This window comes from Oryzias latipes, chromosome 12 (genome assembly GCF_053564925.1).
Source record: "Oryzias latipes strain Hd-rR chromosome 12, Olatipes_Hd-rR_3.1".
Classification (NCBI taxonomy): domain Eukaryota; kingdom Metazoa; phylum Chordata; class Actinopteri; order Beloniformes; family Adrianichthyidae; genus Oryzias; species Oryzias latipes.
In genome coordinates this window covers 25870976-25898911 of record NC_136248.1, presented here as the reverse complement: position 1 = coordinate 25898911, position 27936 = coordinate 25870976, and the positions used below count along the sequence as shown (strand labels likewise).

At 42.0% G+C, this 27936-nt stretch overlaps 1 protein-coding gene and 1 long non-coding RNA gene across 3 annotated transcripts in view; one reads left to right on the top strand and one right to left on the bottom strand.

Moving 5' to 3' along the window:
* lamc3 (laminin, gamma 3) overlaps nucleotides 1-27936 on the top strand; it is a 151814-nt gene that overhangs the window by 90309 nt on the left and 33569 nt on the right. For both annotated transcript variants that reach the window (XM_011481527.4, XM_011481525.4), the window contains exons 11-12: nucleotides 13372-13481; nucleotides 19385-19612. In XM_011481527.4, the coding sequence (XP_011479829.2) occupies nucleotides 13372-13481; nucleotides 19385-19612 (338 nt within the window). The remainder of the gene's footprint in view (nucleotides 1-13371; nucleotides 13482-19384; nucleotides 19613-27936) is intronic.
* Nucleotides 18799-19233, bottom strand: LOC110016041 (uncharacterized). The gene is made up of 2 exons (XR_002291299.3): nucleotides 19095-19233; nucleotides 18799-18988 (listed from the first exon to the last, which is right to left on the bottom strand). It is a non-coding gene; the product is annotated as an uncharacterized LOC110016041 (long non-coding RNA).

The window sequence follows — 27936 nt, the reverse complement described above, 5'->3', positions numbered from 1 at the left end:
AGTGCACAAGATAGTTTGGTTTTTTAGTCAATATTATTATGTATTAAAATATCTATACTCAAATGGAAAGATTTGTAGTCTTCAAAACAAATGTAAAGCTTCATTCATAAAAAAAAAAAAATAGAAACAAAGTCATTTTGGTGTTTCAGTTGGGAAAAGATTTTAAAAGAACCTTTTTTAAAGGTTTGAAACTCATAAGAACAACAAATTTAAATTGACCAGTTCCAATGCCATTAAAAGAAATGTGAGTAGCTGCCTCTGCAAGGGAGCTCACAATTTAGGACCACACAGGAGAGCTGGAGGGGAAGAAAAGGATCAATACCTGGAAGGAAAAGTGGTGGCAATGCCATGCAAATTACACAAAAAAAACCTGTTTGATTTAGAACTGGATCATTCCTCCACTCTAAGTTAATAGGAGGTAGCACCAGAGGCCCTTATGACCAGGTCACAGCGATGTAAAGAAAGCTAAATGCAATGTAGTAACACCATGCCGAGTGTAAGATGGAGTAAGGGGTTGGTCTGTGGCCTGCAGGGAAAATCTGCAGTGGGTGGTTATTCTGTTTTTTTTATTTCCAGCTGTGGGGCTGGGAATTGGACACAAACAGTTTTAGCTGGTGGATAAAATTGAACTAGTCATCACAGTTGAGGCAAACGTGATTTCAGACAGAAAGTACAGAATCATGTTAATATTACAAATCTGGAACACCATGAAGTAGGTTGGGATGTTTTATCACTTTTCTCTTCTAACGTTGGCCAATGTCCGTTGGCTAATATGCTCATGGTTTATTCAGTTAGCTAGGCAAAATGTTAACAAACTGTTTTACATTTTTTAGTCCTCAATAATCTGACAATAAAATAAACAATACTAGTACTAATCATTTAATGCCTCAGTCGCTGCCAATATGGTGTCTGCATCATGCTTGAATGCTTGCAGGAAATTAGACAATCTGAAATCAATCAGAGCATAGTTTGTGTGCTTGTCCTACAGGCGCTTATGTATCACCTGTATATCATAAGGGTGTATGATTTACAATATAATTAGAAATACTTCAAAATACACTTATACACAACAATGGTGCGTTCCATTTTTATGACATCACTTAAAGTGCCTGTACAAGCTTTAAGGGAACTGCAAGACACACATGCACCCCCCCTTTGAGTTGTGGCCACTCCTGTCTATAACCCTTCACGGGCTCGTACAACCCAAAAGTCGTCGCTCAACCCCCTGCATGGGTGCATGAGATTAAAATTAAGAATTTTGATTAAAAGCAACCCTCTTTTCAGTGGGATTCTTATTCTGAAAGAAATTGTGGTCAAGCAAAAGGCGATTAGAGTGAAATCTGTGCAGCAGAACCTAAGAATTAAACCAAATAACATGATTAATGGATACTGTGTTACTTTGGCACATGCTCCAACCAAAATTATAGGATTAAAATTAATAGTTTTTAAAGTTTTTGCATGTGATTTGCTTTTTCTTTTTCTTTTTTTACTCTGCATAAGATGCAGCAGATGGGATGAAAACTTAGAAATGAGTGCAAAAATTTCCTCATTAGAAGGTGTTTGTCTGTGTTCTGATGCTTCTGCGAGAGATTACAGCGTGTGTGTGTCCAGGCTTAGTTTTGCATGCTAAGTCCTGCACCACCTAGAAATAGCTGTAGTAGACCATCTTTCTGAGTTTTTCCCCAATGTTTCTCTAACGTAATGACAAAGTTAGGATGGAGTTAAATATTTGGTTTGTGTTTAATGAGTGTCTGAGTTGAACCGTCTTTGACTCACTGCAGCACTTTGCTTTTCACATCTGCAGTTTTCTAAATCTGAGCATGTTTTTCCTTCTCACATATGGTGGGATGCATTATGTGGCCTCTTAGATGATGACGGGTACTTAGTGTTGCAGCAATCAGAGTGCATTTATCTTTAGAAAATGTTCAGATGTTTAAACTTCTTTTGCTCTTTTTCTTTTTTTCATATTGATCTATACCATTTGGCAATATGTAAGAAAATACAGCCCGCTGTAATTTGTGGAAACAATCAGAGATTTAGATAAAAAAAGCAGAAACCCAAATCAAGCCAGGATACTTTTCTGCTATGCAGAGCTGGTGTTAACTTTATTTGTTGTTGGCAGTACGCCTTCTTTATAACGTACTGTTATGTGCAATGTCCCAGCTTGTTTTGGCTTCGTCTAATTAAATCGCTATTTTGAATTTTAAGCAAGAACTGATTTTATGTATTTATTTATTTTTCTACATTTCTGCAGAACCTCTGCTTCTTGGTCAGTGCTCATTTAGGAAAGAGGTTTTCCATGCACCACGGAAACAGCTTTTTTCTGATCAAGTGCAGTTAAAGAATACTTATAAAGTTGCTTGTTCAATTTGTGCTTTTTTCAACCCATTTGCCACAAGGTACTGTAATTTGTTTTTGTCAGAAAACCAGGTGGTGGATTTTTAGTTATAAACATGAGACAAAACTTAAAAGAAGAAAAAAACTTTTCAGATCACCTGACATATTTTTTCATTTATTTTAAACATTTTTTTGGTGTTAATCATGCATGCTGTCCATCATTACATCAAATGATGATAGCACAGATCTAAGATTGACCTAATACTTTTTCTAAAAGACTTTTGGCATCAGACTTTAAATGAAAATTCTAAGAAATTATATAACCTAAATGTTCTTAACTTGATCAGTCATCTTGCGTTATGCGTCTGATGCTATACGTTCACACCGGCGGGGGTGATGGACATTCTTAAACATGCTAAACACACAGACTTAAAGGATCATTTAGCCCATGCTGTTCACACTAGACAAGCAGGGAAGGGCTTATTTTTCTTTTTGTGCTGTTTACTTGCACATGTCTACCGTAACTCCGACCGGGTGCAAACCGCTATTATTAATTTGTCTTCCATGATCAATTTTTAAATAGTTGGCACTTCGGTGAGTTACAGGGGACCCCATTCATACGTCATTTCCAAATTGAAATGCCAATCCAATTTCTACCTTATTTATCATGTTTAACAGCCATGCGTTTTGTATGCATTTAAAGCGGAAAGCCCAAAAAGTGAGTTGCTGAGTGGGGGTATGACTGTTGCCTAATGGTTGTCCTTGCGCTGGGCTTCTGATGTCCCGCCTCACTGTTGCTCCTCAAAAAAGAAACTGGTCAAACTTGAAGAGGGAACGGCTGTCATGGAGAGGCAGGCTTGTGCTGAAGAGGTGAACCCTGGTGTGACAGCCTGTGGAGAAAAAGCCAGCTAATCAGTCACAGAGAGATCTCATTAGGCCTGTCAGCCCAGGGTAGTGGATGCAGGTGCCCCGGTCTCCACAAGGAACCTGTTCAAAAACAGGCTCAACTTATTCACTGTATTTTTGTTCTGTTTCCCCAACTGGCCTGGAGTCTTGTAGCTCGTAATCCTTCTCATCCCACTCAGCAACTCCTTCACACTGTTTTGTTGCAATTTGTCTTCTTATGTGTTATTCTTTTTTTTCTCAACACCCACAGACCATTTCAACTCCCTCAGTGTATCATCCAGTGCTGCAAAAACCCTCCTCTTCCCCAAGAAGGGATTTAATTGTCTTTGTTTTTGCCGAGTTTGTTTAAGTGAAACAAAGAAAACACTAAACTGTTAAATTGCATTGAAGAGCCCACATTAAAGTTTTTTTTTTCACTTTATACTCAGAAGACTGTTTTTCTGGCTCACAAAAGTCCTCTAGAGCCTCTATGTCTCTCAAAAATAGGTCAGTCTTGTTTAAACTCATTATACATGTTAATAAATCAAACCCAAAAAAAGCTCTGGATAAATGAGTGGGAGAGCTGCATGGTGGTATAGTGGTTAGCACTCTCACTTCTTAAAGAGAAGGCCCTGGTTCAAATCCCGACTGGGTCCTTTCAGTGTGGAGTTTGCATGTTCTCCGAGGCTTTCTCTGGACACTCCAGTGTCCTCCCAAAGTCTAAAATTATGATTCATAGGCTATATGGTGATTTGAAATTGTCTCTCAGGTGTAAATATGAGAGTTTGTGGTTGTGTGTCCTGGTGACCTGTCTTGGGTATACCAAGCTTTTGACAACAGTAGCTAAGATAGGCTCCAGCAACCCTGTGACCCTGAATGAGATTCAGTGGTTTCAGAAAATAGATGGATGATGGAGGTTAATTGTGAAGACATTTAAGGTCAAAACGATAATGTGGGAATAATGCTATAATAGAATATATGAATATTGTAGTGTGGATTGAGGTTTAAAACTCTATTTTAGTCATTGACTGTACATGAAAACTGGACAGAGTGAGTGTGACTTCATCCATAGAAATAAAACCTAATAAATATGAACATTTAATCAATATTAATTATGAATCTACTCTGATCTTATGATAATGTCAAATGTCTTCAAGCAAGAATGGTTATTCTGACAAATAAAATGACTAACTAATAGCTTTTTTATTTCTCAATAGAAGTCTATGGGATTTCGGCTATGGAGGGGGCGGGTACTTCCTGTTTGAAACACAACTCAGTCCAGTTCTCATATACTGCCAATTAATTTAGTTGAGTGTGCAATGGCAGTCAGTACTTATAGAGGGAGTAACATCAATATTATTCAATCATCAAATGTCACTGAGCATCAACTGTATATTCAAAGTAGTGTTCAGTTCATCATTTTGTTGATAAATATATATTATAATGAAGCAGGAACAGTGTCATGGAGAGGTCCCCCTGTTACCAAACTCCTCATTACTGAAGTGTGTGTGTGTGTGTGGGGGGGGGGAGACTGTCAGCTAATTACTGAGTCTGTGTTCAGGTGTTTATTTAACCTACTATTCAGGTAATGTGACAAATAATTTACATTTCAACATCATACAAACCATCTTGTACAGTTTTTACATTTTATTTCACATTTTAAATCCTGAGGCTGACATGTGGATGAATCAAACTTGTAAATAAAGAGCCTTCACAAAGACCCTCCCCTCCCCTGATTCATCTACAGTTTGTGTGTGATCATATTAAGGCCTGTTCACACCGGGACGAATTTCGCCGGCGATTTTCGCCGACGTTTAACGCCTCGTGACTAAACAAAGGGCACCAATGAGAGTGTGCACACCGACGCGAAAAAATGCCACGCGCCAAAGCGTCAAAAAAAAAAAACGCCTCGGGTTCGTTTTTTTTTTTTCGACGCGTCGCGTTGAAATCTATTCGACCAATGAGAATGCCGCTTTTGCACACGTGTCTGGAGCTTCTGAAGTTACAGTAAAACACAACTTGGGGGCGCTCAAACACAAAACTGCCTTGCTGAGCACACATACCAGCGAAGAAGATAGACGCCAAGTAGCGTCTACACTGCCGCAAAGAAATAATGACGGACATTCTAAAATATCCCCTTACCAAGTACCAGTTGGAGCTACTGATGCTTGAAATATTCATGTTTTCTTTGTATTATTCTGACAAGCGCGTAAATACTTGCTCTCTTCTTCTGAGTGAAAAGCGACTTTAAGAATCGTAAAGTTGCGCAGCGCCACCTTGTGTTCAGGAGTATTTCTGTTTACATTAAGCGCCATCTAATGTCAGGGAATGAAATTGCATGTTCGCTCGGCTCACCGTCAGCGAAAATCGCCTGGGTGTGAACACAAAAAACGTGGCGAAAAACGCTGGCGAATAACGCCTGTCGAATATTCGTTCCGGTGTGCACGGGCCTTCAGGCTGCAGAGGTGTGTGGCCTCGTCTTCAACCCAACAAAAGTCCATCTATCTTGTTTGCTCATTCAAAGAATCCAGCTCCTCGAGGGGGGACAGAGCTTGCAGCTGACTGTCACCTCAAATATTTCTGTCCTTTTCTTCTATCTCTGCAGTAATGACTTTTCAGTTTGCACCCACTGTCCCGGATAAATGCCTCCATCTGAACCACACTGTACTCTTTCTTTGAGAGTAATTGAATGTAGAAAGTTAGGTCTGACATCTCAATGTCATTTTCATTTATAAGCGCTTAGGTAGTCTGCGTAAAAAAAAAGTATTTTTTTCTGTTCAATTAAAAATTGATCTACATACAAAGTATGAATTCACATGAATGAGATACAACACAGCCATTCAAAGTAATAGAATTTCAAAAATGGTAATATGTGTTTCTCAGAATATGAAATAAACATGAGCATAAACATATTACACAAACACACACACATTTACTTGCCTGTGTCTTGATTGACAGCATGTGCATTCATCGATGGTAAACATGATAACCTGTTAAGTGGCTTTTTGTTCCCACCTGATGCAGAGGTTATTTTAGAATCTGATGGAGAGGCAAATGGAGGCTGTGGGGATTTGTGGCGGGGTAATTGAGAGGAAGAGGTGAACACTTTATGAAAAGTAGCTTCAACTCCTCTCTGGTGTTTACTCTCTTCCCCTAAATCTGTGGGTGGGATAGTTTTATCGCTAGATTTGTAGCAATTTTTGAATCTGCTCTACATGCGTTTTTTGGAAAGAATAAAACAATCTTTTTGTTGATTATTGAGCATTTATAAAAACTGTAATAAGATGTCTGCTTTAAACTGCTGGATAAAGTGCTTCTATTGGTAAAAAGACACAAAAGAGCAGTTCGGTTAAAATTAAATAACAATACCTGACAGATGTTTCACAGTAAAAGGAGAATTTGTTCACGGTATAAACCATTAGATTTCTGAGGATTGAGCTCCTGGATTTTGTTTTGTCGGTCTTGTTTTTGATCATGTACTTTTTTTATTTGCCCCCTATCTGTCATACCATGTTAAGATTGATCACCCACAGCTGTCTTGATTTCTGTTTTTAATGTTAGGGGTATTTAAGGGTGTACTCAGACTGGACACATTTGGTTTGCCTAGATTGAACCAGAGTTTTTTCCCACGATAATCCGAAACAAATTTTCAACAACTGTAGCCACCATGGCCGGGAATTATGGGATGTAAACATCGTAATGTACATTTTAGTGTAATGTACAGTACATTGCTTCTCACGCTGTTTTTACCAACAATCTATATGTCATAAACCCTTATCAGTGTACCTTCATGGCCGCCGTCTCAGCAACCACCTTGCAGCATGCCTCCGCTGTACTAAAGTAAGAAGTTTTGTACCTTTGTGTGCTTGGTGACATGAGTGCCATCGATATAGAAGAAGGATTAGCATCTATCATTTTCATAACTCTTTGTATTGCCAAAAAAACTATTTTAATAAATTGGAAAAACAAGAAAAATATAAACATAAGTCAACACAGAAATCTGCTGTTTGATCATATCAGCTTGGAAAAAATGTCAGCCCAAAGCTCAAGTAACTTTGAAAGAATTCAGTCTCTCTGGTCTCCTGTGGTTGACTCCATGACTTAGGGGGTGGGGGGCTTGGTCGTCGCTGCTCCTTGCCCTTCTGCCGTGGTTTGGGGTGGGGGTCGGGGCTTCTGGTGCCTGGCGGGGGCGGTGGGGGGCTCCGTTGGTCGGGGGGTCGGGTCCGGTGCCTGGGTGGGGCGGGCTGGGGCGCTGCGTGGTCCTCTGGGCTTGGGTGTGGGGGTGCGTGGTGGGGGGGGTGGGGTGGTGGTCTGGCTTGGCTTGGGGGGGTGGTCCCTTTGCCTGTGCTGGGGGGGGTTGGCGGGGGGCCCTGCTCGGGTGGGGGGGGCCCAGCGGCGCCGGATGGGCTGCCCATCTGCACCTGGGGCTGGGATCGGCCCTTCCCTGGCTCTGGGACGGGACGGGACAACCCTCTCGGGGCCCCCGGTCGCTCTGGGTGTCACCCGCTTCGGCTGCGGGGTCTGGGGTGGGGTGGGGTGGGGGGCTTGTCGGCCCTGTCCTGTGGGGGGGCGTTCTGGGGGGGAGGGGGGGCCCATTATTAGTACGGGTCGGGGGGGCTAGCGGGTCGGGGTCTCCGCTGAGGCAATCAGTGGTTGCCTCGGCCGGTTGGCCTCCTCGGTCCCGTCGAGGCCTGACCAGAGCTCTTCTAGGGCCGGCGTCTGGGGGTGGGGGCCTGGGCTTGCTCCGGGGGGGGGCGACGCTTTCTGGCTCCTCTCTCTCTGTGTGGGGTGGGTGGTGCCGGGCCTGGGGTGTCGGCGCCTCCGGGGGTGGGCCCCTGGGCTGGGTGGCCCTGGCCCCTTTGCTGGGGGTGGGCTGGGGGACGGCTGTTTGACCACCGGGGGACAGTCTACCAGCTGTCCCCAACTTACCCCCTTCCTTATATAACCTCATATTAGGGTGAGGGGGTGGGGGGTCTAGCCTGCGATGCGCCTTGGGGGGGGGCTACTTGGGAGTGGCCCCCCTCCTATGGTTTCCGTATGGAGTGGGCCCCCCCTCTTTCGGTTTTATTTGCACCTTAGACATGTATGGTCCTTGGTAGGGGGGGTGCTTGGACATCACTGCAAGCAAGCAGCAGATGTCCTCCTGGCACCCTACCCGCCAATTTTAACCGCACCTTAGACATTTAGGGCCCCTTGGTGTAGAGGGTGAGGGGACATCACTGTGAGTAATCAGGAAATGTCCCCTTAGTGCCCTACTCGCCAATTTTAACTGCACCCCCCCTTAGTACACACACCCCTCCCCCTTCAATATATACATTCAAACATAAACACACACACATGCACACAAACACCCTCTCAAACACCCATACAGCACACACATTTTACAAGGAAGGTGGGACCTGGGTCCATCTGTCCCCTACCCCTTCCCTGGTGGGGGGTGCGGGCCCCTTGGCGATGGCGGCCGTGTCCCTTGGGTGCCGGCTCCCTGGGCCCGGCGGTGCTCTCTCCGCACGGTGGGGGGGTTCATATTACACCTGAGCCGGGGGTGTTCGTGTCCCTGGGGGGTGGGTCCTGGTCCTTGCCCCTGGGCGCTGGGCCCCGCCAAACTTCCAACATGGCCGAGCCTGGTCGGGCCATATTTATAACATCCCTTGTGGGCCGCCCTTTTTTCCCCGGGGTTCCCCCCTCCTTGGCGGGGGCGGCGGGCCCCTGCCTTGCTCCTACCTGGACCAACCGTGGGCCGGGTGGGTGGCTGCCTGGAGTGCGGAGCGGGTCTCCCTTGGGGGGTCCTGGCTCGTACCTGGGGTCGGGGCGGGGGGATGCCCGGAACTCCTGGGTGGTGGTGGGGTGCTCGTCTGGGGCTGTGGGCGTCCCTCTCCGGTGGGGCCCTGCGTTGGGCTCTTCCGGCGCGGCGGGGGGCTGCTTTCCTGGCTGGGCTGGGGCGGCGCTCTCTTTCCCTCTGCGCCTCCCTGCTCTCTGGCTCTGGGGGCCTCGCGGCGGTCCGGCTGGCCCTGGCCTGGGTGGCGGTCTTGGTCGCCCGGGGGGCGGTTGTTCCCTGCCTGTTCCCGTGTGGCGTTGGGGGAATTCCGGCTGCCGCTGCTGCTACGGCGGGGGTATGGGTGTGGGGGTGGCTGGGCGCTCCTCCTCCTTCTTTTCACATTCCACCATCCATTTTAGAAGAACATAAACACTCACCTGAGCACAGGTGTTAGCTCACCTTTGCACTAATAGTTTGCATGATTGAATGAATGAAAGATTTCACACTAGTTGGTTTAAAGGCATAGGTATGCGTTCGTGAACACTATCTGTTTTGTGTGCATGTTGACATGTGGACATTTTTGCGGCTAGCAGGTGTGTTGATAATATTTGAGTGTGTGTGAACAGGCCCCGCCCTTTTTGTACTACATTTGAACCGTACCGTAACGATAAACAACCAGTAAACCTGTCTGCTCTATGCTGCTTCATGGTCTTACCCCCCTTCCCCTCCTATTATCACCCTCCTACCCCCCCCTCTCTCTAACGTCCCTCTCTCTTCTTCCCCTCTTTCCTTTTCCGTCCGGTCCAACACCAAAGATTTTCAAACATGATTGAAATTAATAAATTTTGGCCTCAATTACAAAAGGGGTTTATTCAGACATACCTTTGGTTTGTCTGAAGATGAATAACCCCTCTTGTTAAAATAAAATATGTCCAACACAAGAGGCCCTCAGCTCTCATCTGTTTGCCTAGCTGTTGGACAGGACAAGTTAAAAAAAAAAAAAAAAAAAAAAAAAGAAGAAGTTTTGTACCTCATCTCTCTTTAGGGTCACGTCGGCGCCCGCCCACCATTCCACTTTTACTCGCATATTGGATACCTTGATTCATCTACAGCCTTGTGGGGATGGTCAGGTGGAGGGGGGCTCGGTGAAACATCCGTGGTCATCTTTCACTAGTCCGCCCCACAATTTTAACTTCCACTTAAGACACCACACACTGCCTGTTAGCACCACACACACAGCAAATACACACCGCACACAGAACGACCCCAGGGTGGGGTGGCTCTGCTGATTAGCAGCGGTATGGCCCGCCACACTGGAGATCTCCTATTTTACCTGCAGCACACACACAGTACACCCACACCACCATACATAGGTGGGGTCGGGGAGGGGCGGCCTGTCTTCGCCCGCCTGGTCCTCTCAGGATGGCCTGGCTTGTGGGGATCCTGTTGGCTAAAAGTGGTCGGGCGTGCGGCGCTGGGGGGTTGATCGGCCGGAAGGGGTTACTGAGTGGCGACGGACGGTGGGGGGAAACCAGAAGATTGTGTTTGTGTGTGCGAGAGTCTATGGATAGGGAAAGACCAGGGGGCTGGCTCGCCGTGACCCGCAGTGGCTCACCCTCCCCATTGCAGAGTGGGGAAGGCATTAGGGGGGATATGGAAGGAGGGGTCGAGGAACATGGTGGGTGAGGGGGTCGTAGAGGGTAGAGTAGTGGGGGGTGGGGGATTGAGCTGTAATTGCGCGGTGATCTCTTAGCGGCTTGGGTTGGGTGCTGGGGCTGGCTTGCGGAGACGAGGCTCCGGCTGGGTGGTGGGTGGCTCATGGGTCCTCGGGTCCCTGGCTTCATCTTTGGCTCATGTCTCGGTGTCCGGCGCCCGGTGGCCCCCATGGCTGCTGCCTGGTACGGCCGAGCGCGCCTGTCCTGTGGCCTGAGGGCCCTGACGCCAGGTTTGCCTATGCCTCCCGGTGCCGGGGGGGGCCCCTGTAGGGTGGAGAGGATCTGTGTCACCTTATGAACACACGGTTCACATAGGCAGCATGCATGCAGCTCCACCCCCACGTGCACACTGCCACACTGCTCCCTGTCTGCTTTATCCCTCCCCCTAACCCACAGTGTATTGATGGACAGATATCATCTTTGTGTCAGAATTTCACCTTCGGATGTAATATTTTTCTTTCCAGCAGATCTGGTATAATTGTTACACAGCTTAAAATAACAACCTATTCAAATCGGCGCTTTTATCCCCCCCCCCTCTCCCTTTTGTTCTCTTCTACCCCCTCACACTTTTCCCCTCTCCCTCCAGACACACACTAAATATAACAAATAAATCAAAAATCATAAAGAAACAAAAAGGGGTTTGTACGAATTTACACTCTGGTTTTCCGAAGGTATATAACCTCTTTTTGTGATAGTAAAACCTGTCCAACACAAAAGGCCCTCAGCCCTCATCTGTTTATTTAGTTGTTGGACAGAACAAGTTAAGACATTGATACAGAAATTCAAAACTGGTCAGCAAAATATAAAGTTGACTCAGTGAACTATCCCTACAAGGATTACGCAGTGTAGAACTTTCATCATTTCTGACTAAAGAGATTTCTAGTCACATAGTTTTGTTTACAAGCTTTGGTTCCAAACTGGTTGAAGTCTGAATACAGACCAAACGCAAGGTTCAAGACTGGGTTCAGACCAAAGTAAGTGGACTTAGTTTGGACCAACTGACTTTTCCAGTCTGAATAAACCATTAGAGAAAAATATCCAGGAACAAACCTTTTGAAATCAATGACTTGCTTTTAGTAATTTTTACTCTAGTTTTAATCATGTTTACATCAAATCTTTGTCATTTTATAATAATAAACAGTGTAAAGTTCATATAAGCATCAGAACCCAAATGTAACATGTTAGAATATTCAGTGTAGGTACATTAATAATGCACAAACCTCAATCACAAGTAAGCGCCACTGGCTTGCTGTCCTTTTTCATTTTACGTTCTGTTTTTAGACTTGCACAGCTAAATTATAGTAATAAGATGTTTCCATGAATGTTAAATTAATACGATTAAAAATTCTTTCACATTTAATTACAAGCTCACCTGCAGGACCCTAAAAGTTTTCCGTTTGGCACATTAATAATGTTTTTCGGCCCTCGCAGCACTATCCGTCTTTATCTTTCGAGGGTGCTTACGAGTCTCGGCGTAAGTATTCAGCATTGTTTTCGGTTCCTCTCTTCTGATGATCGCCTCTCATCCTCTGCGGGGCGAGCTTAATTACAGTGCGGCTCTGCGCGCTCTGCTTGCTGCTGATTAAAAGGGACAGTGACACTCCATAGGGAAAGCATGATTGGGAGTTTGTTCCCTTTCATGCATACTCTGCTTATCGCTCTCTGACCAGCTCCATTACCATGGCTTTGAGGCCCAGTTTGTAATTGCCTCTCTTTATTACTGTGCCTACATGTCAGGCCAGGATGCAAGGACCCGCCGCATCAAGAGTGAGTGTGTGGCAAGACACTTACATGGGGGTAAATGCAAATGTTGAGGATCATAAAATGTTTTGATTGGGATATACTCTCACGCTGTGCATTTATTGACTTAATATTAAAGCAATGATGCTATCCATTGAATACACAGATTAACAACTTTTAAAAATATGTTAGTTGCTATTTTTTACTCATGAATTTTTTTTTTTTTTTTTGGATATTGGGTTTTTATCTTTACTTTCAATCAGATCTATGCCTGCATTCATTTTAAATGTGTACATCAAAAGATGGAATCTCAGAAACTGGTTCAGTGTCGCCTAAATTCAAAGTCATTAGAGTTGTGCCAACACTCCGTAATTACACAGTGGGGACCACAAACTAGAACACTTTTGCTCCTACATAAGTCTATATCCCATAAATGTATATGCAGCCTAAATGGGAAACGGTTCCCAACACAACATCAGCTGTGTGTCGCTTACACAGCACCTGTCATCATGATGGAAAGAATGCAACTCTCCAGGAGTTAAAGGGGCAGATGTCAGCTGTGCCGCCTGGCTTTGCAAAACATCTTTCAGCAGATGGCAAACCTCAATGATCAAGACCCTGAATATATGTTGAAGTCAGCACATTTATATTTTTTTTCCACCACTCAGTGCTGGTCGTGCTTTATATAGCCTACCATCAAAACATGAAGCACACGCAGATGACAGGGAGTTTCTTATCTTTGCAGTAGTTTGGAGCAATAAAATAGCTTTGAAATCAATTTAGTTGGTAATAAATCTTCCACAAAAGCAGATTAACTCTGTTGTGTTCAGCGTTTGCTCCAGTAAAATGCAGTGCTTCTGGTGTTTTAATCATAGCTGGTACATGTGCTGCATAAAATATATTGCAAATGATGTTTCGTGTCTCCTCATTTCACAGACTTCATGAATATGAGACGAGCTTCAAACCTCGTCTGTCTGCCTTTGAGCTCCAGCATCTCCTCTACAACCTGACAGCTCTGAAAATCAGCAATGCTGGGGGACACAACTGTAAGTGTGTGCTTTTGTGTCTTACTGAACAGTTTATGTGTGTGACAAAATCTGTTTAGCATTTTGTAATATATATATTATTTTATTTTGTTAAACCTTGAAGTCACATCAGTTATAATATCTACAGTGGTGACATACTATCCAATTTATCACATAGTCTTTCAACTTTACTGGATTTTAAAAAAATTGATGCATTTTTGATCAATTCATTTCAATTGTAAACCCTTTTATTGGAACTCAAATTATTCAGCGGAAATGCAGACAGTTTGAATTCATTATGAGAAACATTTTTTCCCATCTTAGTCCTGAAAATGTCTCTCTTGTCCTCTCATGTCCTCACTCCCCCTTTTATCTGATAGTTTCATTTTACAAACAAGCCGGATCTGGGAGGCGTCACACTGGATGTGACTGTGGAGAAGACAGAACAGCTGGGCAAAATTACCAGCTTTCTCATTTACTTTCACCATTTTAATTAGCTGCTCAGCGCAGACGTTGTGACACCTACTCTTCCTACGCAAGCACAAACACAAGCCCAGACGTTTGCACACAAACGGCGGACAATCATGCATATTCCATCAAACTGATTTTTGTAGCCGCCCACATCTGCGTGTTAACGTAGTCGGGTGTTGCAGCTTGAAATCCATGTGCATCATTACAGGCATCACTAAATAGTTTTGGTTTCAAGCTCAGCACCTTATTCCTCTTTTCTTTTCACTTTTACATTTCTCTGCCTGCCTTACAGAGACCCCGTAATAACAGAAGTATTTTATTTTAATGACAATGTTGTCTTTAGGCTGAAAGGCAGGCTTTGACATCAGTCACAGCAAATGCTTTTTTTCTCTCTCTCTCTGCTTCTAAAATTGAGTCTTGAACAGGCCGCATGGTCGTACGGAACATTAATGAGAAATCAATGGTTTAACGGCTTAATATAAAGGTACATTAAAAGGCTCCAAGGCTGCGGTGAGCCATTTACGTCTGGTAAAATCTTGACTGGTCTGAAAGGGTTTCTTGGAGAGAAAAGGATTGATTGACTCAAACTTGCACACCGTGACTCCAAATGAAATACTTTTAATTAACGGAAATATATGTTTCACTCCTCCAATTCCACATATTGCCTGTTGAACGTGGCAAATGAGATCAGGGAAAGGGTAGAGGCCAGGCACATCACAGTGACGGAGGAGAACAGGCTTGCGGTGTGATTATCCCTCAGTGGTGTAGATGAAGGAAGTTACATCACCCTTAAAAGAAGTGGCTGATCCAAGGGTGTTCGAAGCAGGGTTCATCCTCCTTTTGGTTCTTAACCTTTCCCACTGTCTTACCCAGATCATTATGTCTCACAACTTCTCTTGATGTGTGTCTAACAAAAGTTGGTGATGCTCTTCAAACAGAGGTGTCCCTAAAATCTTTATTGTGGTGCCCAGTTCGGCCAGAATCAATTCCTTTGAATAGTTTTCTTGGTGTTGCAGGTGTGAAAGCTCAAACACATTCTGGTTTAAAAGTGATCAAACTTTGATCTGGCTGAAGATGTTTGTCTCTATTCATTTGCATGTGGTTCTCTACAGTGTGGATGCAGATGGACATTCCATACAGTGGGGTAAAAAAGTTTTAGTCAGCCACCAATTGTGTAAATTCTCCTACTTAAATAGATAAGAGAAGCCTGTTATTTTCATCATAGATATACCTCAACTATGAGAGACAAATGAGAAAAACAATCCAGAAAATCACATTGTCGGATTTTTAAACAATTTATTTGTAAATTATGGTGGGAAATAAGCATTTGGTCACCTGATAACAAGTAAGATTTCTGGCCCTCACAAACCAATAACCTCTTCTGTAAGATGATCCTCTGTCCTCCATTAACCTGTAATAATGGCACCTGTTTTAACTCATCTATATAAAAGGCAACTGTCCACAACCTCAAACAGTCCCACTCCAAACTCCACTATGGCCAAGACCAAAGAGCTGTCTAAGGCTACGTTCACACTGCAGGGCTTAATGCTCAATTCCGATTTATTGAAAAAATCAGATTTTTTTTGCGAGGCCCTTCACATTTCCAATTAAATTTGAACTTTTGTGATCTCCTGTGTGAACATGAAATGACCCAGAAGTGACCCGCATGCGCAGAAGAGTACTCAACGGGGAACAACGTCACTTGTTGTTTGCGGAAGTAGCTAACGTTAACAATGGATGTCAACAACAGTGTTGTCAACAGCGGAGCTCTTTTGCATTATTACATTTATTTTCACAAAGGAGCCAGCACAATTACAATCTTCTCATTTTAAGAAGGCATTGGAGCCAGGATCGTCTGTACCCACTGTTGTGGAATGGGGATGGGGATGTGGATGTGGATGTGGATGTAGATGTGGATGTGTTGGGGGCACGCGCGGGTGTGTAGAGGAGAGAGCGGGTGCAGCGCAGGAGGGAATGAGAGGGGCAGTGGGGGCGCATTCATGTTGTGTGTTACGGAGGAAGGAGAACCATAATAAAAGAAGGCTCCCCCAGAATAAATGCTATTGACTCTTTATTAACCCGCTCTGGAGAATCTGAGGGTCCGAATAGGTAAGTGAACCCCGGAGGAGGATCCGCTTTCGGTCCCCCGCGCTTCTGACCACGGTCGGAAAGGGGGACAAAAAAAAAGGTAATCCCTGGAAAGGTTCAACACCACGATTGGCCATTTAGCTGGAAATGTTTTCAAAAACCACCCGGTTGCGATAAGAGCCCTGGAGTTTTGCCTGAATAGAGCTGCCACCCCAAATATTAATCAAATCGGTGACCTCGCTTCCCTTCCACTGACTGGTCTCAGCAGCATCGTCCACCATGGTTAATGTTTATGTTCTCGTTCCCGCCTACTTCAATGCAGAATTATGACGTTTGTAGCGTATCAATGACGTATGGGTCAGATACTTGTGGCCTGGCCGTTCAGACGGTGGTCACGTTTCAAAAGATCAGATACGCATCGGATTCAGGACCACATACCCAAGTGGCCTAGGTCGCAATTGAAAAGATCGGATCTGTGTCGTTCAGACTGTCATGAAAAGATCAGACACAGGTCAAATAGGGGCAAAAAAATCGGAATTGGGTCATTTCAGCCTGCAGTGTGAACGTAGCCTTAGTAAAACAGTTGATTCATGTTGATTTTATAGCACCTTCCTGCTGTAAACTGTTGCATTCCTGACCCAAAGTTTTTTCCTCCACTTCAGAATCCACTGGCATTTCCTTAATTGTGTATACAGTTGAAGAGTTACGGTATAGTTGAAAGAAGGTCAACACTGGAACTAAAGCTCTAGAAGTAAAGGGTTGAAAATTTCAATTTAACTTCTTTCTTTGTTAGCTCAAATTTAAGAAACTTTTTTTAATAAATCAACTCAAAATCTCAAATAATTTGGAGAAAAATCTATTTCACTACAAATGTGTTTAACTACATGAAAGTAGTAAAGAGTAAAAATATTTTTAGTGAAATAGAGTCAATATGGCAGACAAAACGCATTTTAGAATTAAAGTCTTTTTTAACGCTTCAGTTTTATTTTATTTTTTTTAATTTACTTGTTATTCATTTTTTGGGAAGGTGTTGCATCACTAGTCTCAATAAACACAACTGCATGCTTCGTTTGGAATAAAGGCATAAAGGCAATACTGCTCCCAGACTGTCATACAATTTGTTTAACTTGATGTTTCCTACCACTTTCTAATAAATATTAATGTCACTCGAGAACCGTTAGTATTTTTGTGCTACTTCCTGTAAACCAAAGTTGTCAGCTGACAGCTGGTTTCATCCCATTTTCCTGCTTTTTCCTACTCTGCATTTAAACACGTTTGAGTTCCTAACAAAGCACTCTGGGATTTTACAAGAGCAGCATTGTCTAATTTAAATTAAACTTTACAATCTGTGTTTTTGTTGCTCTTGCATGTGAAATTACTCTGAGAATGGTGGTTTAACTATGCAGCTCATGCCAGCTGCAGCTCATCAGAGACTAGGTGAAGGAAAAAACGTCTTTGGGGGAGTCTAACCATGGTTCATCTAACACGTTGCCACAATATAAAAGAGATACTGTTAAAAAATAATTTGAACAGGTTGCTTTGCTCTGTGAGCAGAGGTTGTGAAAGTGCATCTCACCTTGTATTTTGACAGAAGGATCAGAGGAAAAGGAGAAAAGCGAAAAGTAGGGGGAGCTTTAGGGGAAAACAAATAGCATCAAATGAAATACTTTAAAACTGTCAGAACTGATATTTCATTTAAGAAAATCCATACATAAATTTAAAAGTCAATGCACTCTTCTACAATCTAATTCTGCTTTCAGAGAGAGCACACACTGCAATGGACACAAATGGATTAAAAGTAATTTTGTTTGGTTGCAGCTAAGAGACTGAAGGTTTGGGGGGGAGGAGGTTATGTTCAGGATAGGGGAAAAAAAGGTTCCTAAAACCCTAAAAAGAGCTCATATAACACACTATTCTATTGTATTCTGCCCCCTTTTCCTCACCTCCTATATTTTTTCTCAGGGCTTCATAATTTGCTTGATTAAAGCGTCTGACTTCTTCTTCAGACGATGTATGTGTTTGAGTCTGCATTAAATGTGGAGTTATCGACCATATGATTAGACGAATCTGTCAGGGTAAACATGAGGCAGAATCTGCTATGCAGCTAAATCTGAAAACAACCGCCTCTCTTCTGATTTAAAACCATGTATCACGAAAAAGGTAAATGCTATTTAGGACCTGTTCCAGTGCCAGCAAAAATAGCAGCCGAGCTAAAAATATAAATAAAACTTTGTAAATAATAATATATAAATAATGTAAATAATAATTTAAACTATAAAATTATACAAATTGCCCAGTATTTTATATTAAAAACAATCAAGTCAGTTTTCAAATCTGTGCTGACAAATTTAAATGTTTGTGAATCAAATTTTTGTTTTAAAGACCCACTCAGATTAAAATGTAGTTTTTGGTGTTCTTAACACATTCTTGAAGGATTTCTTCTTGATGATAGCGACATGGATAAAGAAAATTAGGCTCAAAATTCCGTCTCTGGTTGTTCTTTATTCCATGTACATCTTTGTTTTCCTCATCTGAGCTGGAATCTGGCTCCAAACTATGACTGGAAAGTTCCATTATTGCTCGTCACTTTGTTGCATCGATATTGTTAGGTTGGGGCTGTAAGCTCGCAATAGTATAAGAAGTGTAAACAAATAGATGATGGGAAGTAGAGGGGGGCTTTCTCCATACCAACGGTTCCGCACACCACCCAGTGGTGAATTTTGAAGTATTTCTTAGAGTTAACGAGGCTGGACCCAGAAGCAGCACAGAACAGAGATGGTAAATGAGAAAAAGTCTTTATTTTGGTGAGTTCTGGCTTTGACGGCTTGTGGCTTGGACGTCTGAAGGAATGAAGAACGGCTGGTCTGGTGGGGTTTGCAACGACGGTAAAGTTTTGTGGAGCCTTGCTTTGTGTCCTGATCCTGGACGGCAGATGAGAACAATGGTGAGGATGACGCTGGAGGCAATTCCTGAAGGAGCAGAAAAACAGTGGATTAAGTCGCATAAAGGGTTTTGGCATTGGCATAGAGCTTGGCTTAGACGTGGACTAGAGCTTAGCATTGGTCAATACTCTACCGCTGAGAGCAGACGGGCCAACGCCGGCTGGAGGGTGAGGGATCCATAAATAGGCTGAAGATTGATGAGGAGAATGGTAACAGGTGAGGAGATGATTCCCCGGTAGGAGTGGGAGGAGACCATGATCCTAACAGTATTTTGGCTCAAAATTAAATGAATCATAATTTAACGACCATGGGAAGGTTTAAAAATATTTTTGTGTTTTTTAAAGAGATCGTTCTATTTTCGAGAAACCTGATTTGAATCTCACTAAGGTTCTTTCCACTCCCCTTTTCCTCCTTCCTCTTCAGATACGTCACAGCTTGCCAGGGTAACCCTCGCCTCCGCTTCCATCTCTTCCCGTCCACTGAGTCTCCCCGCTGCGTGGGTGGAACAATGTTCCTGCCCGCTGGGCTTCTCTGGTCAGTTCTGTGAGGGATGTGCTCCAGGATTCACCCGACAAGAACCTGGCGGAGGGCCTCTTTCAGCATGCGTGCCCTGCAAATGCCACCAGCATGGAATCTGTGATCCAGAGACGGGTAATGGGTGAAAGAATTTCAATTTATTTTTCGTTTTCTTCTATTTTTGGTGATTTTTATACTTTGATAAGGAGAAGAGGGATAGCATCCACATTGATGTGTTTAAGCAAACTTACAGCTCTCTCACCTGGTGTCAACTTTTCAATTTTCAGAAGAAATGAGCCCTATCACTTCATAATGGTACACATGATGTCAGAAACACGGACATGCTTGCTCGCTCAGTCATAGTGGAACCAATCACTCAAATGTGCACATTTATGCTTGTGCACTTCCAGCGAATGTGTCTAGGTCGGTGAAGGAGTTTTAGCTAACTTGTTTTTATAGTTTAAGGCACTTCTTCACTGGCCTCTCATCCTGGATGAGATGCTTCTACATGTTTAAATGATAAATCTAGAAAATGTCACCAAGGCATAATGACTTTGGAGCCACTTCACCGACAACTAATCAACAACATTTCTGTTTCAGTGATTCCGGCTAAAATAAAAATGCCTAAAAAAATGGCTGAAATATTGAATTCATAAATCAAATGCAGAACCTTTATATTTAAAGGCAAACTCCATCAATTTCACAACGCGTGGCGGCCCGAACAGTTATGAGGAGGGGCTTTGAAATAACTGGAGAATGTCTTCTGAGGGCTGAGGTTGGATTTGATAAAACATGGTTGAAGGATGAACTGGATTAGCAGAATTGCAGTGCAGTTTGCAGAAACAATACAATCCATGAAATCAAAGATAAAAAAAGTTGTTTTTTTTCTATCATTTTCTAAAAAAATCCTAATTATTGCTGTTACTGATATTGTCTAAGACCCATCTCCTGGCTGAAGGATGATGTGATTGTTCAAGAAAACATCAGTTCAAATTCTCGCGATTTAAATCATACTAGGTGTTTTTCTGTTTTTGCTTTTTTTAAAAGAAGGACATTGTGTTTTAATAGGTATGCTGCTTCCACCTTATTGTTTGATCCAGAGTGGAGTTTGTTACCTCAGATAATCCAGTTTGTTAGAGGTGTGAATATTCATCTTAAAAAAAAAAGGTATTAGGTAATGTCAGAATTCCCTCCCTACTCCCAATAACTACTAAAAAACTATGTAGTGCTGTGCTTCAGACAAAATGTTAAAAATTTCACAAAGTAATAACCTAATAGTATTAATAACAGCATTTTATGAAGACTAATTATAAATCTACTGTGTTCTGAAGATGAAAACTTGGATGTTTATTAAAAAAATCCTTTTTTTATAAACATCCACACATTCATAAAATACCAATCTAGTGAAAATCGATGCACACTTGTTTGTTGCAGAGACTTCTAGGAATTATTCAAGAGCACTCGATTTTGAATTGTAGATTCTGTCAGCACTACAAAATGGTGAACGCACTACGTAGTAAGCAGTGAAGGAAGTCGGACACAACCTTAGTTTCCTTCCTAGTGACAGTGGTGAACCTTAAATCAACCAGAGTAAGTAAAGGACAATTCATTGAACAAAAATATAAATGCATTACTTTCGCTTTTGCTCCTAATTGACATGAGATGAATTCATATTTACAGTTAATGATGGTAACATTCAGTCTTCTTTGTTAAAAAAAACAGTTAAAGGGCCTTTATCATGCTTTTCTTCAGCCATTCAGAGTAAACTATATACATATACATGATAACATATTAAAGAACATTTTTTTAATGTTGTGGTTCGGAAGTAGGACGACTTGATCTCGGAGGCACCAGCTTTCGCTTCAAGTGGGTGCTCCCCATTTCATGACATCGACCTAGAGCCGGCCTTGCCCGCAAAATCAAGCAACATTCAAACTTTTGCAAAGACGGATTTGCATATTGTGCATACGAAAGGAAAGCGTTTAGCCAATCACCGCTAGCTCAGCTGAGAAAGTTGGCGTGTGTGTTGGCCTAGGGGTGGTGTTGGAAGCCCAGACTCTTCCTAGAAGGGGCTGTTTCTCACTTTGTTTAATAGTTGATAATAGTATGAGAACCCACTTTTTTTCGTGGATTGGGAGGGGCTGGTGCTCAGAGATGTGAGAATGGAGTTGTTTTTCCATTAGGAATAAACATTATAATACACGTAAAAGCTCCAAAAAAGCTAGTATAGGCCTTTCTAAAAAAAGTTCTTACATAATTCTTTCCCTAATGCCAGTTATGAGAATGCCCCACATTGAAATCCAGCTTCATGTGGCATCATCAGGAAGGGCTCACACAATACTTTCTGTCACAGTGCCTCTGTTAGAGTGCGGGGAGCAGAGCAAGATCCCGCTTTTGGACTAGAGTGTCTGTTTAACAGTGACAGTCAGTCATCGTTGCTTCAAGGGAACATAACTCTTCATCCCCCAGGGGCATTGGCATGCCATCACTCAAACTGAGAACAGGAAGGCTGTGCTAATACAGCAACAACCTCATTTCGCACAACTCATCTCTACAATAACAGCAGGAACACTACAGCCTGTATTTAATACACCTGACACAAATATGGGAGCCAGCAGCAGCAACAGCGTTTGCAGCTTTATCGTTTAGATTTCCACCTTAGACGCAACTTCAGGTAAATGACAGAAGTTAAACAACAGCTCCTGGCTGTGTAAACAATCTGGCTGCAGTTATTTATATGTATTTGCCTGCTTGACTGTCGTACTTTTCGTCTCACCCTCAGACTCTTCTAAACGCTCACATTCTCACAGCTTTAAACAATCAATCCCACTTGAATGGTCGACTAGCCCATTCGAAGACCCACTCTTCTATCTTTTATCTTTCTTCAATCTGTCACTTACTCTCATGGCTCTTTCTCCATTTTACCCTCTGACTTTAACGGTGGGAGATCTGACCCAGTTAAAAGTTGTCTTCAGCTTCTGAACGAGCATGTCAGTCATCTTTGGGTCTTTCTGTTTGTGCCTGAGGTCGGAGGGTGAGGCTGGTATTGCTCCTTGCCTGCCACGTCAACAGTTAGACTTGTAAGCCGCCTCTTTGCTTCTTTCTCATTTGCCTTTAGATTTCAGCAGTTCCATATGTCTCTTCTTAACCTAGTTGGCTGTCTTTCTTTGTCAAACACACATTCCTTCGCTCTGCCTGCTCGCCAGACTCCCTCAAGTCGCCATCTCAATGCTACCTCTCCAATGCACCTGCCTTCCTCAGTCATCTTGAGTTTGTTTTTGCCGTCCTTGACTCCCGTCTGTGCAGACTTTTGCATCTCTACCGTGCATATATCTCCTTTTTTTTTTGACAGGGTGTGTTTCTTGTCAATATTGTTTTTTTCTCTGCGATGAGAAAACTCACATCTGTCCAGCTTTTTTCAATCACTTTGATAAGCCTTAAAAGTCCCATCACAATCATCTTTTGATCTATTGTTAAGCGGCCCCAGTGGTCTTTTAATTATGATTATGTCAAAATTGAAAAAGAAAAAACCTGTGTGGTTCTCTAGAAGCAGATACTCACCTCTAAGTTGTGGGCGTAACCATTTGTGCAGAAATGCATTTCAGTTGATATCCCTTCATCCCTCTCTTTACACTCTCTCCCACTAGCTTACAGCACCTCACCACCCCACGGTAACATAACAGGTGCAAGATAAATGGCGACCAATATTAGAGCAATCCAGCCGTACAGTTTTGAGTCACATGCCAGCTTGGAGGAAGATAAAAAAACAAAGACGTACTTGAATAGTGGATAATGGTAAATGGCGAATACTTGCCATAGCGCTTTCTACCTTCCTTGAAGGTCCAAAGCGCTTTACAGTCACAAACCCATTCACACACACATTCGCACACACATTCACACACTGGTGGTGGCTCAGATACATCAGCATGGAACGGAGCAGGGAGACTTTGGCATGCCCAATTCAGTTGCTGGGTCACAACTGACAGCTTTTCAAAAGGCATGTTTTGATTTGCTCCTGATTTACCACAATTTGAATAAAGAAATACTTGGAAATGCAGTTTTAAGCTTAAATTCTTTTACATGTGTCCTCCAACATGAGAAAAATGCTGCTGCAAGAACACGTTAAAAACACCCAAAACAGTGTTTTCATTGCATTTGGTCTTCAAAAAACTTTTTGCTTAAAAAAATGTCGACATTGCAGCTAAAAACTGCTAATTTATAAAGAAATACAATGATGTTCTTCAATCATTGCATAAACTGCCATTAAACAGTGGTTTAGGCATAATAATCAGATGTGAGTTGCATGACAAAGCCTCTCATGGATTTTGTGTGGCTTTGTTTCCATAGAGTCTGTGTTGTTTGGGCACAGTACGTGCCGCTGCGATGTCACGCGTAGAAAACAGCTTGTGTTTATTTGATGGATTTCTCTAAGATCAGAACTGAAAAGATGCTCAGACGTGTTTGTATAGCAACGTGTTACATGCAGATTTAACGGAAAATGACATCTGTGCCAAAGAATAAAAAACAAACATCCTGCGGTTCAGCAGAAAAACACATACACTCACTGGGCCTCATTACTGTATATGACAGAATGAGTTTTCATCACCTGGTGGACAAACTGTCAGGTTTTGTTTGTCGTTCGGGGGATTTTCTTAAAATACCATGAGATCCTTTTTCTTTTTGGCATAGAATCTGCCTGTCATTCTTTTAACCACTGTCCTACAAAGACATTGCAAGTTCAGGACAGTTATAAAACAGTGTGTCGAAGGAAAAAAAAAAAGATTTTTTATAGACAGCTCTTTTCATTTTTCTAAAAAGAAATTTCAGTAATTGAATTGCCTATGAGTATTAACTTTAAAGTAAAATTTTCTTTCTTATTTTGTAAGAAAAAATGGTGCAATTTTGAATGCTTTTCTTTAAACTACCACTGTTTTGTGATCATATTTTGTTTTTTAGGTGGATCTATTATTAATATGAATTCTTAATTAATTTATTATAAATATTTATATTCTGTATCCTAGTTTTTAATGACTAATGCTTATTAGCTGAAGATCAATTAGTTATTATTTTTTGTTTCCAATGACTGAATAATTCACTTTTATTTTTTTTATTTGTAATTTTTGATTTTATTTAAATTAACAACTGATGCAGTTACCAAAGAGCCCTCTTTAAATGTTATCGTACCAGTGACAATGACAAATAAAATACTATTTAAAATATGTAGCAATCATACTACTGTATAAAGCCACCAAACCACAAAAAGAAAGAAATTATAATTCAGAGGTCCGCTTTAATGAAAATCATGTTTTTGGTGTGTTTTTTTTCCATTTTTTAAATCTTTTACTTCTAGTATTTTCTTGTGGCAGGGGACATTTTTAAAAAAAACAGTCAAAAAAGTTTTTATGAGTATTTCTTTGTTCAGATTGTTGTGAATCAGAAGCACCAGGTACGTCTTTGTTTTCTTCGTCCAAGTTGGCATCTGCCTCAAAACTGTACGGCTGGATAGCTCCAATATTGCTCGCCATTTTTGTTGCAGCGGTAAAGTTAGGTTAGGGGCGTGTAGGTCTGTAAGCCAGAGAGAGGATGGAGGCTCGCTTACTATGCACCAACAGTTCCACTCACAACTCAGATTCGAATTTCTAATGAACTCCTGCTGCTCTGCAGAGACTGTGCTAGAAAACAACAGTTTGTAACACGATTTTGGCTAAAAATTGCATCATCATAATGAAAAAATAAAACACTGACAACGTTTTTATAACAGATCAAGAGATGATTGGAGTGGGTCTTCAAAAAAGTATTACAGCCTGAGGGAAAAGTGGTAATATTAGGATAAAATTCGACATTAATTTGCACATTTTCAACACCCAATTATTTTTTGTTCTCAGTAAAGCTTTTATTTTTTTTTCTTTTATAATTTATTATTTATTTTAAAGTAATGTTTTGTGTTCAAGTTTTGTTCACCCCACCCTGCGACACCTGCTCATGTCACACAATAATTTCATTTATCCACATATGTTTCTGTTTTAGTAAAATTTCAGCTATTTTCAAGTTCAACATTGATTCTGTTTAATTCACATTTCAGCTCAGTTGGTTTGTCACTTTAGAGTTTACGTTACGTAAAGTCTTTAATCCCTTAATGCCGTTCATTGCTAATTCGCATCATGTAATCCCGGACAACAATGAGGAATATTTTTTAAATAATTACAAATAAAGTCAGGCATAAAGGGGTAAATTTTCTTTTTCCTGCACTTCCGTCCTCCATCACCTTCTGTCCTGACAGAAAGAACAAGCACTTTTTTAAATGCTTTTCACAAAGTCTCTTGCTTTTAAAGAGGGAGATTGAATCATCTAAATGTGCCTTGTGAGAGGTAATAACAGCTTTGTGGACTTTTGCACAACTGAAGTTCATGATGGCGTTGATGATGAAAGACTGTTTGGAAACTGTGATGAGCGTGACGAAATGTTGGCAAACTCATTTTGATCAACCCTGAATATACAAATGGTCATTTGGAATGTGGATGGTGAGTTCACAGCAATTCTTCTTTTGCACACACACAAGCCAAAACGTTTTTTTCTGAATGAATGGGAATCGTGAAAACAACAGTCTGTGTTCAACAGATGTTGAAGAATTTCTCCAAGGTGGTGCTGATACTCAAAAAGAAAAGTCCGAATGCGAGTTCCTTTGGTGTAGCTTGGAGCTTGACGACAGCTTAGTGACTCGCTGAGAAGCTTTTGTTTTGAAGTATTTTCGTTTGAAAGACTTATCGGGGCGGTCATAACAGCTCTGCCTTGGAAGGAAAATTGTCACTCTTCGGAGCTGACAGGTTCTTGAGAATTTTTTTTTTTTTCAAGCGCATAAGCTTTTCAGGATGTTTTTAAAATATTTACATGCCCCAAGCGCAATGCAAATGATGAATGAGCGTTGAATATGGAACATGGTGTCCTCTGAGTCATGGATCAAACGAGCCTTGTGTGCTGTGTCCTTTGGAGTCTGGTGTTGAATAGCATAAGCCGCCTATCAGCAAAGGAAGCCAACTAAAATTAGCCCCTCTTTTACGAGCCGATGATTAGGATGGGATGTCATGTTCTGACGGCCTGTTGGCTTTACCAAATGAAAGGAAGCCAAGCAAACATAGAAGCTCTGCTCTGATTTAGAAGTTCAGGTCAAGGAAAACTATCAGGAAAAGTTGATTAAACATCCTGTTCATCATTTGTCACCTGGTGGGCGGACTGGCCTGCTGTTTCTTCTATCAGAATCTTAATTGCTGTGTAATTACCTAACGACTTGTATCATCATGCAGGGTGTGCCCACAGACTAAACAGGAATGGAGTTTATTCAACGCCTGGCGAGGGAAGCTGCAGCCAATGGTGCTTCATAATCATGATTTATTAACACTCTCTCAGTCGTGTCGGTTTATTTACTGTAGCGCAACACAACAGATTGGGAATGTTAATATTTGTGGTGGAACGAGCACACAGAGATCCGTGCCGCGCCATGCCGCTGCACCATGAAAGCAAACATATGTACGTCGGATTCAAAGAAAAGTTGGACTCGCAGTTGTCAGCGTTTTGGCTTCATTGTGCAACCGGACATGCTGCCGTGCAGAACGTACATCCAAGTAATTGCAAATAGTCCAGCCAGTAAATTGGGAAGAAACCATAATACATGCATCTTAAAGATGGGAGGGATGGGGTCTGAAGAGGAGGAGAGATCATTGTAATGTATAGATGGAACGGAGACACAATTTTCTCTTTGGCCCGTCCTGCAGAGCAGTGCTCATCAATCACCTAAACAAATGAAACACATGATGCTCTCGACATTAGGCTGAATACTCCACATCAGACTACAGTGTTAGAACTTACCTGGTTGTAAAATGTTCTACTAAACCTTTAATCTAAAACTTGTCCAGGAATGAATAAAGAAACAGATGTGTCAAAACTACTGTAAGCATTTTAGAATAAATCAGAAATCCAATGTGATTTTTGCCACGGTTTGAATCCTAAAAAACTAGAGCTTAACTGAAAGCGTACAAAAATACAACTATAGAGAAAATTAACAATCAAAAACATTTTAAGATTAAACAAAAATAAGGATTTTTTAAAAGGGCCTATATCATGCTAGTCTTGAGCCATTCAGAGTAAACTTTATCCATTTATACCATGGTCCGGGTGAATACTCTATTCTGATTGGCTGCTGGGTGTGGATTAAAATATATATACCACGCCTTAAAAAAGTAGTTCTGGTCACATAGCATAAATGTTCTATTTCACTGCGCTGGCATAAAACAAACTTTGGCTGGACATCTGGACAAAAACAACTGCTAAGAGGTGAACTTTCTCTCTCAACTGATGCTTTATTTAACCCGTCAGGACGATCAGCATATATATAATCGCTTTAAATCGCCGAATCTTGACTGCAGCGGTGGTGCGGCATCTTGTTACATTACTGTGACAATGTG